This window comes from Suricata suricatta, chromosome 8 (assembly GCF_006229205.1).
Source record: "Suricata suricatta isolate VVHF042 chromosome 8, meerkat_22Aug2017_6uvM2_HiC, whole genome shotgun sequence".
Lineage (NCBI taxonomy): Eukaryota > Metazoa > Chordata > Mammalia > Carnivora > Herpestidae > Suricata > Suricata suricatta.
This window is the reverse complement of record NC_043707.1, coordinates 114,716,764-114,736,602: the sequence shown is the minus strand read 5'-3', so window position 1 is coordinate 114,736,602 and position 19,839 is coordinate 114,716,764. Positions and strand designations below refer to the sequence as shown.

At 54.0% G+C, this 19,839-nt stretch overlaps 1 protein-coding gene across 1 annotated transcript in view; it reads left to right on the top strand.

Annotated features, from left to right (window-relative positions):
• Positions 1-19: 19 nt before the first annotated feature.
• Positions 20-19,839, top strand: part of MAP7D1 (MAP7 domain containing 1) — a 23,785-nt gene continuing 3,965 nt past the window's right edge. The window contains exons 1-8 of the mRNA XM_029948307.1: positions 20-397; positions 14,451-14,795; positions 15,001-15,069; positions 15,855-16,018; positions 16,758-16,872; positions 18,302-18,412; positions 19,546-19,668; positions 19,765-19,838. Of these exons, the coding sequence (XP_029804167.1) occupies positions 352-397; positions 14,451-14,795; positions 15,001-15,069; positions 15,855-16,018; positions 16,758-16,872; positions 18,302-18,412; positions 19,546-19,668; positions 19,765-19,838 (1,047 nt within the window). The 5' untranslated portion in view covers positions 20-351. The remainder of the gene's footprint in view (positions 398-14,450; positions 14,796-15,000; positions 15,070-15,854; positions 16,019-16,757; positions 16,873-18,301; positions 18,413-19,545; positions 19,669-19,764; position 19,839) is intronic.

The window sequence follows — 19,839 nt, the reverse complement described above, 5'->3', positions numbered from 1 at the left end:
GGTCCCTAGACTCTGAGGCGGAGACCTCCCCGCGTCGTACTTGGTACGCGCCAGCGGGGAGGCCAGGCCCAGCCCTGGCGGTACAATAGGGTTGGGCCGCGGCGGGGACTGGGCCGGCGCCGGGCAGGGAGCGGGATCGCTGCCGGATCCGACAGCAACTGGGTGCCCGGCGACTCCGAGCCTCGCAGGCCACCAACCGAGCCAGCCCCGACCTTCTCTGGAGCGCCCCTGCCTCCGGGTCTTGCCCGCCAGGCCGGGCCGGGCGTGATGCGCCGCGGGACCCCTGTCCTGGCCGCTGGCCGCCGCCGCCGCCGCCGCTGAGACCCCAAGACCCCCAGTGACGCCGCAGCCATGGAGAGCGGCCCACATGCAGAGCCGGGTGCCGGCGCACCCCCAGGTATGCCGGGATCCAAACACACAAAAGATGGGGGGAGGTCGCGGGGCCTTGGGAAGGCCGAGGAGAAGGCCAACCCGCTGGGCGGGGACCCCCTCCCCCGCCGCGCCCTCTAACCACTTGGAAGTTTAAAAATAAAGGCTGCAGCGGCGGCGGCTCGGGGCCACCGACGCATCCTCTGACAGCTGCCCCCTCCCCCACTCCGGGCGCTGGGACGCGCTGGGGCGGCGGGATCCGCGAGAACCGCTCCCGGGAGTTGTTGGAGAGACCCTCCCGCCCCGGCCCAGTGCCACCGCGGCTTCTCCTCCTGCACCCCCTTTCAGACCCACCCCAGGCCGAAATGATCCTCTTCATTTGAGCTGGGACGTCTATCCCCCACTTCATCACAGGCGGGCAAGTGTGACCGCAGCCTGAATGTGTGTGTTGGGGGTCCAGATTCTCAGGCCTGGAGCCCTGCATACTGAAGCCTAGGCCCTGGCGCCCCCCACGCCCAGGCCCTGGCCCAGACCTCGCCCCCCACCCCATCCCTCCAGCTGCCGCGCAAAGGGCCTGTTGCTGCTGCGGGCCGGCCGGGAGTGGAGGGGAGGGCAGGGGGAGGTCTCTAGCGGCGGCTGCCAAGTAACCCGCCGGATAAAGACGAGGGGGAGGGGGAGGCGGCATTGTTTGGGGCGAGGGCGGGAGCTGGGAGGTGGGTCGCCTCCTCTGCAGCCTGGCTTACCCCGGAGCCCACCCAGCCCAGTTTGGGGAGGAAGGGGACAGAAGTAAATCTGCGTGTACGGCCACCCTCCTTCCTAGCCTCTTTAGTTAGGCCTGAGTCTCTCTCGAGAATGAGGTGAAGGCTCAGGGCCGCACTCCTGGGACCTGCCACATCATTCCTCACTCAGTCTGAGGCCTGATGCCTAACCCCCCACCCCCTCCAGGCCCCAGACTATCAAAGCTACCTTCTCCTCCCCTCACCCCACCAACCACCAGGGCCCCGGACTTCTGCAAATCCCATTCGGATCTGGGAGCAGCTGATGAGGGGGTGGGGACAGGTTTCTGGTTGGGCCTGGTGTTGGAGGGAGGGATTTCTCTTTCTCTTTCTTCCTGGAAGGGGAGGGAAGAGCATGATTACTGAGGACCCAAGTTCCGTTCCCACTGACTCAGGGGGGAGGTGGCCCCAATCTCACACCTCCATAGAGTCCTAGAGCCTAATCCCTGCCACCTCCCTGACCCCTGGGGCGTGGGCCCGGCATGAAAGAGTGTCTGTGGGTGCAGAGAGCCCAAGAGGAGGAGGAGCCTCGGCTGTGGGTGGGCTCCTCCCCATGCCAGCGTGGGTGCTTCCAGGGGACCTTGTGGGTGTGGGAGCTGGAGGGCGCAGGTGGGGGAGGGGCCTATGAGACTGTTGTGGTTGGGAAGGTTTGTAGGCTGTGCTGGAACAGTGGCGCTTGGGTCAGGCTTGTCTCTGCTGAGCCCCAGAGGGGACACCCAGGGAGTCCTAGACTGGGTCCATTTCACCTGCTTACTGGCTCTCTGCATCAGAGGGGTGCAGGCATTGGGGCCTGAATGGGCCTGATTACTGGTCCGCAGATGAGGGCCTGAGTGAGTGTCTAGTTTATAACTAGGGCACCTGGGTGTGATGCCAGGACTGAATATGCAGGCATGGAGGGGGGCATGCTCGGCTGTACTGAGGGGCCCGAGGAGGCCTGCATACAGGGTCCTGGGTTGGGAAGACTATTCTATACACAGGAGCCTGGATAGAGTTACAGGAGAACCTAGATCGGTCTGGTGGCTGAGAGAAGGTCAAGGTGACGGGAGCCCCCTGTAAGCCAAGGGCTAAAGGTGGTGCCCACGGCATGTACTCTGTCAGGTTCAAGGCATGGGGCTGCGACACTGAGCGCACATGGCATGATTCCTGCCATCTTTGAGTTCCCTCTATGCCCTGAGCATTACTAGGAGGCAACATGGAGTAGGGGACAGGCATAGACTGGAGCAAGTGACTTGCCCCCTCCAGCCACAGTTTATGCGCCTGGAAAATGGAGGTAGTGTTATCAAACCTTGTGGGGATAATGTGAGGGTTAGAGATGATGTACTAAAGGAACCTGGCACAGAGACGCCCGCAATACAGTGTCATTACCATTATTGTGGTTGTGCTCATCAGAACTGGTGCCAACAGGGAGGTACGAAATATGGGGGAGGCGAGGACAGGAATGGGGAGCTGGTTTGCTTAAGAATGTAGACTCTGGAATCCAACAGTTTAAGTCTCCCCATAATTACTTACTGCCATGTGACCTCAGGTAAGACGCTTAACCCGAGTCTTAAATTTTCCCATCTATCAAATGAGACTAATGCTAGAAATCATCTCATGGAGATATTGAGATCATTAAATTAGATGAACACATGAAACACTTAGCCCAGGCCCTGGCACATAGTTAGTGCTCAATAAACTCTAGCTATTTGTTTCTTTTGTTTATTGATTTTCATTCCTTTGGAGGCCTGAGGAGGAGGTGTGATTAATTAGAATTTCAGGAGGTAAATTCAGGACAGAGGGCCAGGAAGAGGAAAGTTCTAGACACATATGAGCCAGGAAGTATCTGGGGAACAGGAGGACCCCTGTGCATGAGATGGGGCAGTGGCAATTGGAGAGAGACCCAGCAGGTGGGGGTAGACAGTCATCGGCACACCATAGTGATACCTGCCATGTGCTGGCTATGCAGATGGCCCAGAAGTGAATCAGACAGAGTCACTAGCCTCAGGGAGCTCCTGACCCAATGAGGGAAGCTGATGTGTTCACTGCAGGGAAACCCAGGCATAAAGCTGATACAATGGTCAGTAAGCTCTGCTTGTGGAAGGCTTCACAGAGGAGGAGGATTTGAAGTGGACCTAAAAGGAGGAGTAGAAGTTAGCAAGACTGTCACAATGGGCTATGTCTACATACAGCAGCCAGCCTGGCCGGTGCCTCCCACTGACAGCTCCGTCCCTGCTTGGGCCACTGGGCCCAGTAATGAGGTCTCTAATGAGCCCCTAATGTGCAATCACGCATATGCGAACGAGGAGGAAGGGGCATCGGGCCAGTGTACTCGCCCTTTCCCTCAGGATGGGCATCAGCTGTTGGTGGGGCAGGGCCAAGGGAAGGGGAGTGAGCTGAAAGCAGGGCCCTGACTAGAGTGGTGGCACTTGAGAGCAGCCAGAGCAGGTCTCAGGTCTACAAAGCCTAGAAGTGAGGCCACCAGCAGCAGCAGGGAGCCATGCCCTCGGTTCCCCACTGGGCCTTGGGACAAGTGAGGGAGCCAAGGAGCCAGGCCCAGATAATGCAGCTTTGTTGACTGTGGTAGTGCTGCCTGGCACCCAGGGGCACAGCCCTCAGCGTCTCCTCCACCACCTCTCAGCTGCTCCCAGGGGAGCAGAGAGCCTGGTAGGGGTAGATAGCATGGAATTGCTCACCATTTCTAAGAGGAGACGTGGGCTCTCACCAGGGATAAGTCCAACTTCTCTCCAGCCTCCTATTTATTAAGGGTCTTCTCTGTGCCAGGCATGATGCTTAGCCTATCATGTGCATTGTCTCATTTGATCCTCAAGACAATCCTTGAGTAGGGCCTAATATTATCCCCGTTTTACAGATGAGGATCAGAGAGGAAAGTCACTTGCCTAAAGTCACACAGCCAGGAACGGACAGAGGCCGGATTTGAACCCAGGTCCATCTGACTCTAAAGCCTCTACACCAAACCTCTAGGTCAAACTACCGTGGCTGAGCCAGCCAGTGATAGAGTCTGACCTGTTTCCCTTGCATGACTGATCTTGGCATCTTGGCCTCTTGGTCTTAGGGTCCCTGTGATCCACTCTCTGGCAGGCATGGTAGAGCCAGCAGAGCCCTGGGTCCCCCGTGCATCTTACCCAGTTGGAGTCTGAATAAGTCAGATCAGAAGGAGGCCCTGGCCCCAGGCAGTGGTGACAGCCCAGCCAGCAGGCCATCCCCAGGCCCGTGCTCTAAGCATCTAGGCCCTCGCTGGGGCAGCCCTGCTGAGGCTGAGGGAGGGCCCATGGTGGGGCCTGAGCTGCGGGATGGGGTCATTTCCTGCCGCCTAAAATAACAGGAAGTGGGTGCTCCTGATTGGAGGCTGGGAACAATGGCCACCAACCAGGCCAGAGAGCTCCTTGAGATCTGCAGTCTCAGTTGTGATCCCAGCTTTATCATCCACAGAGGCCCGTGGCCTGGCCCCAGGGCCCTGCTGCTAAGGGCTTGTGGCCCAGGTTCTGAGGACTGCTGGAGCAGCTGCCGCGCTCTCAGAGCTGGCTCAGCTCTACCCTGGCGGGGCGTAATGCTGCCCCCTAAGGGTCCCCTCTGTCCCGGCCCCGCAATTAGGCATCTTGCAGAGTTTGTCCTCCCTGCCTCCCCCTGCCCCCTGGAGAGCTCTCCAGGAGGAGAAACCCAGGGGTACTGTACCCCTTTGAGTGAACTTCCAGACTGTCACGCTGATTCGGGCCCAAATCCCAGCTTTGCCACTCACCAGCTGTGTGACTTAAGCAAGTGTCTTAATCCCTCTGAATCTATTTCCTCATTTGTCAAACAGGGTAATAACATCTACCTCATAGGATTGTGGTGAAGATGAAAGGGACCGATGCCTTTAAAGTGTTTGGCTGTGCCTGACACAGCATTAGCCTTTGCTACTGTTAACAGGACTTTTCCCTGGCCCAGGTAAAGGAGTGCCCAGAAGGGGCAGGGCAGAAGCGACCTGGAATGGGGCTGTATATGTATGCTGGGAACACCGTGTCTCTGAGTGCTGAGTCTGTGCCTCAGAGGGGTGCCTGGCTCCACGTGTGCCTGTCTGTGTGTGTCTGTGCATCCGTGTGTATCTGTGCATCCATAGATTTCCAAATCCCACTAAGTCTGAGTCCTGTGTACACAGGAGGGAGAGAGAGGAGGGATGTGTCTTGTCTCTCGCCATTGTTGACGCTCCATTCACGTTGTCTGGGTCTCTCTCTTTCTCTCTCTGTGGTGTATTTTCTGTCTCTATGTCTTTGCCCCTCTGTTGGCCTCACCATCTTCATTTGTCTGCCACCTGAGGAACGAACCCCTGTGAGAGCCAGAAGGCTCTGACTACATGTGCCCATCTGTGTCTTGCTTCCTCTCTCTGCCTCCCCATGCTCCCCACCCAGGGGTGCTGTCCATGCACCACCACCCCTCGCTAGCTCTCCCCTGGGCACTCCTTTGCTCTGCCCCCCTGGAGGAGGGCCACTCTCCCCCTACCTCCTGCCCAGGTGCCTCACTTCCTGCCTCCTGGTGGCCAGCCTGGGCAGGAGCCTGCCTTACCCTGCATTCCTGCCCTCTGAGCTCAGTGCCTACCTGCCGCACCTGCACCCTTCACCATCATGGGGGGAGCCTCCGTGGGGGAACCACCGAATCACTTCCTTCTTCAGAGAACAGGCAGAAACCTCGAGGAGGGGCGATGTGACGCCTACCAGAAACAGTGTGACATAAGGGTTCTGTCATCAGATAGCCTTGGGTTCAAATCCTACCTCTGATGCCTACATGAGCAATTCACTGGACTTGTCTGAGTAAGTTTTCTCACCTGTGAAACGGCACTGTCCATAGAACTTTCCTTTTAGAGCTGTCAGAAGAATGAGATGAGATGAGGGAACGGGCCTAGCGGATGGTAGAGCTTCAGTACATTAGCCTGTTTCCCTTCCTGAGCTTCGTTGCTGGCAGGGCACACGCAGGGCCCTGGTATGGGCAGGATTCATAGGGTTCAGGGAGGTGAGGCCTTCCAGAACAGCTCAGGGTTTGACTCTGTGCTGGCGAGGTGGCTTTCCACAGTACCCCCATCCTTCCATGCATGTATCTTTCTGTGTGTTCATTAAAATTTTTTTTAAACATTTATTTATTATTGAGAAACAGAGACAGAGCCTGAGCAAGGGAGGTACAGAGAGAAGGGGAGACACAGAATCTAAAGCAGGCTTTAGGCTCTGAGCTGTCAGTACAGCTCGAACCCACAAACTGCAAGATCATGACCTGAGCTGAAGTCGGATGCTTAACTAACTGAGCCACCCAGGTGCCCCTCCATCCGTGTGTTCATTAAACAGACACAGAACCCTTGCTCTGTGCCGGCAGGTCTGTGTGAGGCCCTCGGCTGGAAGGAGTAGGACCCAGTCCCTTCTCTCCATCTGGCAGGGACAGGGGTGACAGGCAAACAGAAAAGCCAGACTGAGTTATCAGCATTGTTGAGAGGAGTATTTGGCCTAGCAGCACTTGCTGGTATGGAAGGAGGGAGGGACCAAAGGAAAGGGACTGCCAGCTCCCAGAGGGTGGAGATGGGGCGTAGCAAGCACCCCGGGACAGGGGACAGGCTCCCTGAGAGACTGGACTCAGGCCTTTCGGCAGACCCCACGTACAGTCCCTCGTGGGGCTCTTGAGAAGATAGGACTTTCTGCGATCGGTGCCTGCACCTTTGCCCTGCCGATGCTCTTTGTGCCAAGAAATAAGTACAAACTATCTGTCTCTTATCTAGTCCTTAGCAAATACTTCTAGTAGATATCAGCAAAGCAAAATAATACTAACAGTAGCTAAAACCTCACAAGTTGACACAGGCCAAAAATAAAATGCAGTGGCTGAAAGATCACGTTGGATGAGTGGAAGTAGGAATAATCAGAAATTGGTTTAACCATGTCATATAGATCACCTACCAAGTGATTCATTTGGCCGACTATGATTTGTCCTGGGTAACCCTGCCCCAGTGGCATTTCGTCAGGGTTGGCATACTGCTGAGGCAAATATTTGTATTTAAGGTCAATAGTCCGCCAGGTCAAAAGAGATCCAAATGTCCTGTTTGCCTCTCGAAAAGTCTTTCTTAAAATTTTTTTAATGTTTATTTATTTTTAAGAGAGAAAAAGAATGAGCAGGGGAGGAGCAGAGGGAGGGAGAGACAGAATCCAAAGCAGCTTCAGGCTCTGAGCTGCCAGCACAGAGCCCAATACAGGGCTCAAACTCACGAACCATGAGATCATGACCTGAGCTGAAGTTAGACGCTTAGCCGACTGAGCCACCCCAGTGCCCCTCTTGAGAAGTCTTTCTTGTTGAGCTGCTAGAGTCAAACATTTATTATTATTTTTAACTTCTACTTGAGTGCCTCATCCAGGAAGCTGCCCAAATTCAACTGAGATGGTGTTGTTTTGCTTCCCGTTAAGTGTTTATCCCTTTGCAATAAATTACCACGTGGATTTACTCTGTTTTTGTTTGTTTTTGTTTCTTGTTTTTGCTGTTGTTGTTGTTTCGGACTCCTTTTCTCTCTTTTTCTTTTAATTGTTAGCCTCCTTTTTAATTTAATTAATTTAAGTAACCTCTCTACCAAACATGGAGCTTGAACTCACAACCCTGAGATCAAGAGTTGCATGCTCTTCCAACTGAGCCAGCCAGGCATCACCGGATTTACTCTTTTTTTTTTTTTTTTTTACATTTATTTATTCTTGATAGAGTGAGACAGGGTGTGAGCAGAGGAAGGGCAGAGAGAGAAGGAGACACAGAATCCGAAGCGGGCTCCAGGCTCTGAGCGAACGTTCAGCACAGAGCCTGATGTAGGGCTCGAACCCACAAAGAGAGAGAGATCATGACCTGAGCCAAAGTCAGATGTCTAACCGACTGAGCCACCCAGGTGCCCCTTTACTCTTTATTAGAGTAAAAATCTCCTGCTCTGTGCAGTGTTTTAGGCCAGCGTGGTTTCATGGTACGGCACTTTATTCTCATTTGACAGCATCTCATGACTGTGTCTCCATGTACTTGGCACTGTGGTAGCTGGTGGTGGTGTGGCAGCGAGCAAAGCAGACGTGGCCCAGCCCTTGTAGGGCTTCCTCCTGGTCTAAAGGGAGGCTGACAATAACAACAGAGGCACACAAAGAAGTTTAAAGTTATATTAGTCACAGAATTCCAAACAAGAGGCACACGAGGCCATGAAGGAATTTATCCTGATCAGAGAAGCCAGGAAAGCCTTCCCTGAGGAAATGATGTCTGAGCTAAGATCTGAAGGCTAAGTGAGGTTTAACTAAGAAAAGAGCAGGGGCACCCAGGTGGCTCAGTTGGTTAAGCGTTAGACTTCAGCTCAGGTCATGATGATCTCATAGTTCATGAGTTCAAGCCCTGCATTGGGCTCTGTGCTGACAGCTCAGAGCCTGGAGCCTGCTTCAGGTTCTGTGTCTCCCTCTCTCTGCCCCTCCTCCACTCACTTTCTGTCTCTCTCTCTCAAAAATAAATAAAATGCTAAAAAAAATAGGAGTAGAAAGAGCATGTGCAAAGTCCCTGTGGCAAGAGGGAGTATGGATGGTTATCAGAATCAAAAGGTGAGTGTAGGAGGAGCACAGAAAATAAGTGGGGAACATGCAGAAGAGATTCAAGAGGCGCGGGAGATAGGGGCAGGGGCTTCAGACTATGCCACATTTGTAGTTTGCGATCAAGAATTCTTTTTTTTTTGTTTAGAGCAATGAGAAGCCACGGGGAGGTTTCAGGTGTCGAAGAGTATCATGATCAGATTTGCATTTGGAAACAATTACCCTGGCTGCTCTGTGGAGAGCAGAGTGTGAATGGGTGGTGGGGAGAGCAGTGGGAAGATGTAGTCATCGGGGTAAGAGAGAGGCGGATGTCAGCCAAGGTGGAGTCCATTGATTGCTTCATCCAGCCCATAGTTGTGGAGCACCTATATGCCAGCCCTGTTGGTCTTAGAGATAGAACAGCTAACAAAACAGACACACATGGGTGCCCTCGTGGAGGTTATCTTATAGGGATGGAAGACAGGGTTAAAATGGTGTTAATACTTGTAGAGAAAAAAAAATAGACTCGGAAAAAAAAAAAACCGTATACTTAGAAAGGGGAAGGAGACTTCCGTTGCAGTTTGTAATTTTAAATAGGGTCAGGGAGGGTATATGTGAGACGTGACATTGGAGTAAGGACCTGAAGGAGGGGAGGGAGTAAGACATGGTGAATCTGGGGGCAGAGAATTCTCGGCAGAGACAACAGCAGGCGCACTGCCCTGCGGCAGGAGGAGGAGCGTGCCTGGAACAGTGGTTGGAATAGGCTGAGCATGGGGTGGGGAGAGGAGGAGGAGAGGAGGGGGCTGGAGAGTGGGGATTCTGATGCCCTCAGGGGCTATTGTAGGGCATTTGTTTTTTCCTCCCCATGAGATGGGATGTCTTTGAAGGATTTTGACAGGGGAGTGACTTGCTCTAACTTATTTTTAAAAATATTCTTAACATGTATTTATTTTTGCGAAAGAGCGTGTGCGCATGCGTGTGTGTAGGGGGTAAGGGGCAGAGAGGGAGACAGACGATCTGAAGTGGACTCTGCGCTGACAACAGAGAGCCCAATGGGGGGCTCAAACTCCATGAACCCGGAGATCACGACCTGAGCTGAAGTCCCACCTTTAACTAACTGAGCCACCCAGACGCCTCTGATCTAACTTCTAACTTCTTTTTTTTTTTTTTAATGTTTTATTTATTTTTTATACAGACAGAGACAGAGCATGAGAGGGGGAGGGGCAGAGAGAGAAGGAGACACAACCAGAAGCAGGCTCCAGGCTCTGAGCTGGCTGTCAGCACAGAGCCTGACGCCGGGCTTGAACCCACGAACGTGAGATCTGACCTGAGCCGAAGTCGGAGGCTTAACCGACTGAGCCACCCAGGCGCTCCACCGATCTAACTTCTTTTTAAACAGAATCACTCTGCTACTGTGTTGAGGAAAGATGAAAAGGGAACAAAAAGAATGACAGCAGGGAGTCTTTGTTTTATTTTTAAGATTTTTGTTTTTTAAATTAATCTCTCCACCCAACATGGGGCTTGAACTTACAACCCCTGAGATCAACTTGCAAGCCCTACCACTAAAGCCAGCCAGGCACCCCAGCAGGGAGTCTTTATAGGGGATGACAGTGGTTGAACCAAGATGATAGAAGTGGAGACCGTGAGAAGTGATTGGATTCAGAATATACTTTGCACGTTGAGCCAAAAAGATTTGCTGAGAGATTAAATGTGAGATGTGAGATAAGAAAAGGTTCTACAATGACTTCCAATGACTTCCAAGATTTTCGGCCAGACAGACTGGGAGGATGGGGTTGTGGGGTTGCCATCAACTGAGACGGGGAAAATGGGGAGGAGCAGGGATCTGGGGGGACGATCAGGAGGCCAGTTGGGGATGTGTTAAAGCCGAGGTGTCTAATTGGGAGTTGTATGAGCGAAACTGCAACTCAAGGGAGAGGTCTGGGCTGGAGATACAAACTTAGTCGTCATCAGCAGAGCAATGGTATTTAAAGCCATGAGTCTGGATGAGGTCACCAAGGGAGTACATGCAGATGGGAAAGGGATGAACTCCTCCACTGAGCCCCGGGGCAGCCGGCGCTCAGAAGTTAGGCAATTACAGAGGGATCTGCAAAAAAAGACCGAGGAGTCAAGGACCACCAGGAGAGTGCGTTGTCTTCACAGCCAAGTGCAGAAAGTGTTCCAGGAGCAGCGAGGAATCAGCTGTGTCAAGTGCAGCCCACAGGTTAGCAAACTGAGGACCGAGAAATGGCGGCTGCTTTCCCAGTGTGGAGGTCACTGGTGACCTTGAGAAGAGCAGTGTCGTGGAGCGGTGGGGGTGCAGGCCTGACCCGACTGGACTCTCCTAGCAGAGATTGGGAGAAGTGGACAGAGTCTTCTGTGTGGGCGCCGTTTCCTGAGCCCCTGCCGGGTGCCAGAGATGAGGTACCCACTCACTGTTGGAACCAACAACTCAGCAAGGAAACTGAAGCTCAGACAGGCTCAGGGCTTGCCCCAGGTCCCACAGCAGAGCCGGGATGCCCCACCCAGGCCCGTTTGACTCTGAAGCCTGAGACCTTTCTACGCCACTGCATCGGACAGCCGAGTGCGGTCTTCCCAGGCCTCATTCCTCCACCTCCCAAGCTGTGCACAGGTAGTCAGGACCTAGTTGGAGATTCACCGTCTTGCCTGGTGGGTGTGATTTGCCTAGGTGAAGACAAACATCCGCCCATCAGTTTTCCTTGCAACACCCGTAGCACGCACAGGTGCTAGGAGAATGACAGTAAGCAGGCCTCACCCTCAGCTTTCAAGCCCAGTACTCGCACACCTAAGCTTTTTGGCCCCAGACAGCCCTGGGTTCAAATCCTGCCTCTGCCACATGCTATTTCTGTGACCCTGGGCAAATCGCTTAGTGGGGTAGGCTTTGACTGTCTCATCTGTATAATGGGGGTAAGACTCTCTGCATCTCAGGGCTCATATGAGGATACAGGATAAGGATACAAAGGGCTAGCTTAGCCCTTGGGATACAGTAAACCCTAAGTGACCGCTGTTAATTTTCTTGCCCACCGGAGTTGGAAAGGAGTTTGCAGGTTGCTGGGAAGTAGACTAATAGTGGCCAGGCAGCCTCTGGTGTGGGGAAAGCTGGCAGGCTGTCATGGGGCCGAGGCGAGGGGCGGGCAGGCTTAGATGGGCCCTTAGGGAGGGAGACCGGGCCTCTGCTGGGGCTCTCGCCTGGAGCCTAGGAAGCTCCAAGGCAAGGAATGAGGGGAAAACTGTGAGCCTCAGATTCAGTTACATGACATGTGTTACTTCATCCTGCCTTAAACAGAGACAGGAAGCTGTGATTGCTAAGAGTATGGACCCTGGTGACAGACACTGGGTTCAAGTCCAGGCTCCTTCGCTTACCAGCTGAATGACCTCAAATTGCTTTACTTTTCCTCATCCGTAAAAAAGATAATTATTGTGTCTCCTGCCTAAGAATTTTCAGTAAGGACTAAAATGAATGTGTGTACAACGTTTTGAATATAGGAAGCTCTTGAGAAATATGTAACTGCTGGGGCGCCTGAGTGGCTCAGTCAGTTGAGTGTCTGACTTCCGCTCAGGTCATGATCTCACAGTTAGTGGGTTGAAGCCCTGCACTGGGCTCTGTGCTGACAGCTCAAAGCCTGGAGCCTGCTTCAGATTCTGTGTGTCCCTCTCTCTCTGCCCCTCCCCTGATCATGATCTGTCTCTCTCTGTCTCTCAAAAATAAATAAGTGTTAAAAAAAAAAAGAGGGAGAGAGAGAGAAATATCCAACTGTTAAAAGCTTAATGTTATCACTAAAATCACAATCTTGTGAGGTAGATACTATCCCCACAGGAGCTGAGGCACAGAGAGGGTCTGTAACTGGCCCAAGATCACACAGTTAATGGGGAAGCCAGAATTCACATTCAGATAGTCTGCCTTCAGTGCTCATCTTCAGCCACTGGACACCTGTCTCCCTGAAAAAGGTGCCCAGTGTCCCAAATGTGACTCCTTGGGTGTGTCCTCTGCCTACACACACATTGTCACCCACAGGGATGGGGAGTTTGCCACCTCCTGAGAGGGCCAGATTTCCCAGTAGAGAGGACTTAGTCTGGTAGTTCGCTCTGCTTCCTTAGACTCACCTTCCCGTGCTCCCTGCTCCCTACACCCAGGTTCAGTGGCTGTGCCCCCATTGTTCCCTTCAGTGCTCAGACGGGAGCAGCAGATGGCACAGGGCTTTTGGCAGAGCTTTATGAGACCCACAGAGAAAGGGCAGGGAGTGTTTGCTGCCACGTGAGTCATGCCAGGCGCTTCCCTGGCATCTACTAGCTTAGGCTCATTATCCCCATTTTACAGATAGGAAAACAGAGACCTAAAGAGGTTGAGTACCTTCACCAAGGTTACCTGCTGGGGAAGCATGCCCTCCCTTCCCGTCTTGGGGTGGTGGAATCAGAATTGGGCTTCCATCTTACTGATTCTAAAACCTGTGTCTTGGGGCCCCTGGGTGGCTCAGTCGGTTAAGCATCTGACTTTGTCTCAGATCATGATCTCACAGTTTGTGAGTTCGAGCCCCGCGTCAGGCTCTGTTCTGATAGCTCAGAGTCTGGCTCCTGCTTCAGATTCTGTGTCTCCCTCTCTCTCTGGTCCTCCCCTGCTTGTGCTGTCTCTCAAAAATAAATGAATGTAAAAAGAAATTAAAGAAAAGAAAACCTGTGTCTCAACTCTCCATGATGTGCATGTGCTCACATAGGTGCATAATACATACCAAGTCATGTGGCTTCCTTACTTCGCACTTTGCTGTCTTTTACAGGGATCTTGAAATATTATCGACTTTAAAAAAAATGTTTTTGATGTCAATTAATTTTTGAGAGAGAGAGGGACACACACATATACAGACAGAACATGAGCAGGGGAGGGGCAGAGACAGAGAGGGAGACACAGAATCTGAAGCAGGCTCCAGGCTCTGAGCTGTTAGCAGAGAGCCCGACACGAGGCTCGAACTCACAAACCACAAGATCATCACCTGAGCTAAAATCAGCCGCTCAACCGACTAAGCCACCCAGGCGCCCCAGAATATTATTGCCTTAAAAGAAGAAATCTACGGGTGTTTGAGAAAGGAAAAAAGACTACAAAGTGAGAGTAGCCGGATGCCCTGCCCCCACATTGGCGATTTAGCAACATGGCCTCCCACTTGCATCCAGACTAATGGCCTTCCTCTTGGCTGGTCCCCTGGGCCCCGCACTGGCACCTCCGTGTACCGGGCCTTGGGTTGGGAATGTGACCCCGAAGTGAAGCAGAAAGGTGGAGGAGGCTGACATTACCACTCGGTGTACCAACAAATGCCACCAATTTCCTCTTAGCTTTTCCAATACACCCTGCTCCCTCCTGCCCCTTTGCAAATACTCTTTTCTTTGCCAGAACCCTCTCCCCTTTGCTTCGCCAACTCTAGGCCATCCTTTAGTCTCAGCTTGGTTGTTACTTCTTCAGGAAGCCCCTCAAATGCAGGTTAACCATCTCTGCTATGTTACCCTCAGACCTAGTACTTACTCTATGCTATAATTGCCTAGCTATTTGTCTGTCTACCTGCTAGGAGGTAGGCTCCGTGGAGGCAGGGACCATTGCTGTTTTCTCACCATGGTATCATTAGGATCTGGAACAGGGCCTGGCACACAGAAGGAACTTGATAAATATGTAGCACGAATGAATGACTAAGTCATATGGACAAGGGAGAGAGCTCTGTGCTGAACTGAGGGCACGGGTGTGCCGTCTGACTCTCTCTCTTCTCTTGTGTTGGTCTTCCAGCTGTGGCAGCCAGAACCCCCCCAGAGCCAAGACCTTCTCCAGAAGGTGATCCCTCGCCACCGCCACCACCGATGTCAGCCCTGGTCCCCGACACTCCCCCAGACACCCCTCCTGCCATGAAGAATGCCACTAGCTCTAAGCAGCTCCCCCTGGAACCAGAGAGCACCACAGGGCCAGCTGGGTCTAGGTCAGCTCCCCAGCAGGAAGAGTCCCCTTTCTCAGAAGTCAAGAGCAGGGGACCCACCCCACCAGCCACAGGCCCCCGGGACTCCAGGCCTCCTCGAAGGAGCAGCCAGCCATCCCCGACAGCGGTGCAAGCCTCTGACTGCCCTCCTGCCAAGCAAGGTATGTCCCCAGTCATAGGCCAGACTCCTTGGCTCAGGCTTCCGGCCACAGATGATGCCACTGGAGGGAATGTCCTGGGCCCAGGAGGAGATGGGGAAGGATATGGGGGTGAGGTCTGCGGGAGGGCCCTGAGGCTTGCATTGAGGCTGACTCTCCATCTAGGGGGAGCCTCTGACTCGAGTCTGTTCTCCTTCCTTTGTCTAAGATGTAAAGAAGGCAGGAGAGAGACACAAGCTGGCAAAGGAGCGGCGAGAAGAACGGGCCAAGTACCTGGGTGAGTGTTGGAGAAGTGGCATTATCCCCACCGTCCTCCACTTTATCCACAGCACCGACTCTTCCGAATGCTTCATTACGTGTGCTGTGCTAAGAACAGTACATGCATGGTCTCATTTAATTCTCTAAACTCATTCTGAGGGTGGGGAGACAGAGGCTCAGAGAGGTGAAATCATTTTCCTAGGCTGCACGACTAGTGGAATACCTGTGATATTCAGACTCAGAAACCTCACCTCACCCTCAATCCCGTGCTCCTTTTTTTAAAGCTTATTTATTTATTTTGAGAGGTGGGGGGAAGGGCAGAGAGAGAGGGAGAGAAAGAATCCCAAGGAGGCTCCATGTGGTTGGCATAGAGCCCTATGTGGGGCTTGATCTCACGACTGCAAGGTCATGACCTGAGCTGAAATCAGGAGTCGGATGCTTAACTGACTGAGCCGCCCAGGCCGCCGTTAGTCCCGTGCTCTTAATTCATGAAAATCTGTCCAGCAGGCTCCAAAGTCAGACAGAGATCTGGCCCTAAAAACTCATTTCTCTCTTAGCACCAAGGGACCATGAGGCCAATGGGGGAGAAACAGACCTTCCAGGAGGGAAATCTGGCTTCTGAGAACGGAAGCCCTTCAGTTTGGGGGGGGGGGTCTGGAGGCCAAGGCATCTCCCCTCTCAAGCAGGCAGGAGGAAGGCCCACCAGGGGTCAGGGTAACCAGGGAAGGCTGTCCAGTTGGAGGAGACACGCTTGGCCTGTCCGCTGTGGAACCTGTCACACCCCCTGGGGCTCTTTTCCCACAGCGGCCAAGAAAGCAGTGTGGCTGGAGAAGGAGGAGAAGGCCAAGGCGTTGCGGGAGAAGCAGCTCCAGGAGCGCCGCCGGAGGCTGGAGGAGCAGAGGCTGAAAGCCGAGCAACGCCGTGCGGCCCTGGAGGAGAGGCAGCGGCAGAAGCTAGAGAAAAACAAGGTGAGTGCATGCTGCCTACTGGCTGGGTACACCTGGTCTGTGCACCTGCACATGCGTGCACACAGTGCGGATACACATCCTTGTCCGTGCCTCCATGGTGACAACCGTGTCCATGTCTGGAGTTGCATCTGTGAGTGCACAGCATCTGGGCACGTGTGCGGCTGCAGACACGGGTGGTTCTGTACATGCGGGGTGCACACCTGGGACTGTGTGCTGTCAGTGCAAGTATCTGTGTGTGTGTCCTGTGTGTGCGTGTTTGCCTATATGCAGAGGTGTGTCTATGTGAGTGTGCTGAGCTCCAGGATAGGAGGAGCGCCCTGGCTTGAGCACTGGTGAGGAAAGGAAGGAAGAAGTGGCCCAGCCCTGACAGGCGGCGGCGGGGGGAGGGCTCAGGCTAAAGGGAAAAAGAAAACATAGCCCTAAGGTCAGGATCCTCAGTGCCAGGGGGACACGGCCCTTCCTGGGAGCCCCATGCAGGGAAAGTCCCACCCCATCCTCAGAGAAACAGCTCATACATCCAGGAAATGACTCAAGAACAGTGAAAAGCTCCCCAAGAACAAGTTGGAAGGGATCTGTTACAAATGGCCTCTAACCATAGCAAGAATTCAGTAACCTGGTTACCTGCAGTGAGTCAGGGGAAGCTTCTTGGGTGGGGGAGGCTTTGTCACAGGAGAGAGAAGCTCCCAGGTATGATGGATGACTCTGAGCCCAGACCTCTCGTCTCCCCTCTCCCTACCAGGAGCGCTACGAAGCAGCCATCCAGCGGTCGGTGAAGAAGACATGGGCCGAAATCCGGCAGCAGCGCTGGTCCTGGGCAGGAGCGCTGCACCACAGCTCCCCTGGACACAAGACCAGTGAGTGGGCTGGAGGGCTCGTGGGTGGGTGGCTGGGGCCGGGGCCTGACGACTGGGGCCAGGGACCAGCTCTGGTGCCAGGGGCAGCAGGTATGCCTTGCTTCACGTGACTTGTGTCCTCTGGAATGATCTTATAAACCAAACTGTCCCTTCCCAAGGACTTCTGCTATCAAGTCAGAGGTGAATTCCCTTCATTTGGTTTGCTCTCCAAACCTCTGTCATCTTAGATTAGTCGTCTTTGCTCTGGTTATAACTATTTGTTGGCGATACAAAAAAGAACACTTTAATGCCTTGCAGACATTAGGTATTTAAGAAAACTGTCACTCCCTTGGGTACCTGTCTTGAGAGGTGTAAACATGTGTCTCTGAGTTTTCTTCATGTAGGACCATCAGGATTTAGGTCTGAGTCTTTGCTGGCATGTATGTACCACTGTGTTTGGATGTCTTTATGTAATGGGAGAGTTCAGTATTTCCAGCTGTGGACCTACTGGTGTATGTGCTCATGGACCTATGCGTTGTGTATCATAATATGTGTTTGTTTGCTTGATGTGTTTATGGCCTTGTATACCTCAGTGAGGGCTCCCAAGTCAGACAGAACTGGGTTAGGATCCCAGCTCTGGCACTTGTGGTGTGACCTCTAACATCTCGATGTCTCTGTCTTCATCTGTAAAATGGGGATAACGATACTACTTGCCTCCGAGGTTGTAGGTAGATGTTTGGGAGGATCAAGTGAGGTAACGTGTGTGTGGTGCCCAGCACAGTGCCTGGTACATGGTAAGCATCCAGCAAATGTTAGATGTTACAAATATTGCAATTAAGTTGCTTTGATGTGTTTGTGCCTGTGTGCATCTGGGTCTGACCCATTATCTGTCTGTATTTGTGTTCCTATACCTGTGCATGTCTGCACACACATGTGCATGTGGAAGTGTACCTTTCACTCTATATGCCCGTGCCTGCATCTCTTTGTCTTTGTGTGCCCGTATGAATGTGTGGATTTGTGTGAGTGACTGTGATTGGGGGTTCTTCTGTTTAGGAATGTCTCTGCATTTGTCCCAGTACGTGGGTGTTGTAGCCATAGCGCCTTGGCAGGGCAGTGCCAGCAAGCACAGACACTGGGTGGCTGTGGGGGAGGGGTTGCAGCGCCCAGCCCCAGGGAATGGCTTCCTGGCCAGGAAGGCTATAGTTTCCCTAGTTCTGCTCCATCCCCATCCTCTGTTCCTTCTCCATTGGCTCCCCCCAATCCAGGTTATCTCTGGTCACCTCTCCCCCACCCTCTCCTCCCAGAGCCAAGTTCACCTCCTCCTCCCCTTCCTAGCCTGCCCACTCCTCCCTCTCCCACCCTGCCCGCGGAGCATCCTGCATGGAAGGCCTCAGTGCCCCCCCTGGCTCCTGTCCGGCCCGGCCCTAATGCCGTGTCTTTTCCCCTCCAGGTGGGAGCAGGTGCTCCGTGTCGGCAGTAAACCTGCCTAAACACGTGGACTCTATAATCAACAAGCGGCTCTCAAAGTCCTCTGCCACGCTCTGGAACTCCCCCAGTAGAAGTAAGAGAAGGCCCAGCCCTCCTCCTCCAGAGCCCCTTGTAGCCCCCACCAAGCCTCCTCCAGAGCGCAGCAAGAACCCCAGGTCCCAGAAGTCCTCACATACTCCAGGTGTCCATCCCCACTCTACCTCACCCAGGGCTCTGCACCCCTCAGGAGAGCTGGATATGTGGGTCTGGACCCTGAGGACAGAGGTGTGTCCTGTAGGGTAGGAGAACAGAGACAAAGGGCAGAGTCCCAGCAGACAGAAGGCCTGGCTGGGGCCTCCAGAGCAGGTGGAGGTGGGGGTGGGGATGGGGGTCAGGGTAGGGGTGGAGAGGGGGAATGGGCAGGCAGCCCATCTCCAATCACAGCCAGCTGGCCTAGGTCAGCCTTAGGCAGGTGGCCTTGCCACCAAGTACCAGACTAGCCTGGGTGCTGTGTACGCAGAGGGGGCCCCTTATTCTGGCTCCACCCTCGGGAGACCCAAACGACCCCACCCTCTCTGCCTTCAGAGCCCTAGTCATGGCCTCAGCTGGCTCCAGAGGTGTGGGCAAGGAGGGTGGCACAGCCCCCTGTATTCCTGCCATGCCCTGGTGCTCACATGTGAAGGGGCTGTGGTAGGAGTTATTTATAAGTTTCTCCAGCTTTTATTTGGTTGTTCTGTTGCCTAGCAACCAAATCAGCTGCTGTACCAACTCCACCTGACTGAGGCTTAAAAATAACCCAGCAGCTGAGGGGACAGAGCAGGGTGGCCCAGGCCAGCCATGCCCCCTAGCAGCCTCTCTCTGGCATGGGACACCCCTCAGGAGCACAAGGACCCCCACTGTCCCCAGTCTGTGGGGCCATGCCTCCCCAGGCCAGCCCTCTGTTAACAGGAGGAGCAGAATGCTACAGTGGGACACAGGAGTGGGGAAGGAAGGTGGCAGAGAGGGCCCTTGAGCCATGCAGGCCATTGCCCTGGGAAGCATCTTGTTGCCTGGGTCTGCAGTGAAGTTCAGGCCCCAGGGCAGACAAACGTGGCCCCAGCCTACTGGGGTAAGCGTCCTGGGGAAGTCACCCTGGGCCTAGAAGGGGGATGGTAGCCAATTCCCCTGTGCTCCTGCCCCCTCGCTGCGACCCCCAGCGGTGACCTGCTTCCCACATTCTCCCTCTAGATCGAAGCCTGCAGCTCAGCGCCTGGGAGAGCAGCATCGTGGACCGTCTGATGACACCCACCCTCTCCTTCCTGGCACGGAGTCGCAGTGCCGTCACACTGCCCCGAAACGGCCGGGACCAGGGTAGGGGCAGCGGCTCTGGGAGAGCCCCCACGAGGGGCGGGACAGGGGCCAGACTCGCTCGTGGGCCGCGCCCCGACCGCACTCATCCCTCTGCAGCCGTGCCCGTGTGCCCGCGCTCGGCCTCCGCCAGCCCCCTGACACCACCGAGCAGCGCCCCCCGAAGCGCGCACC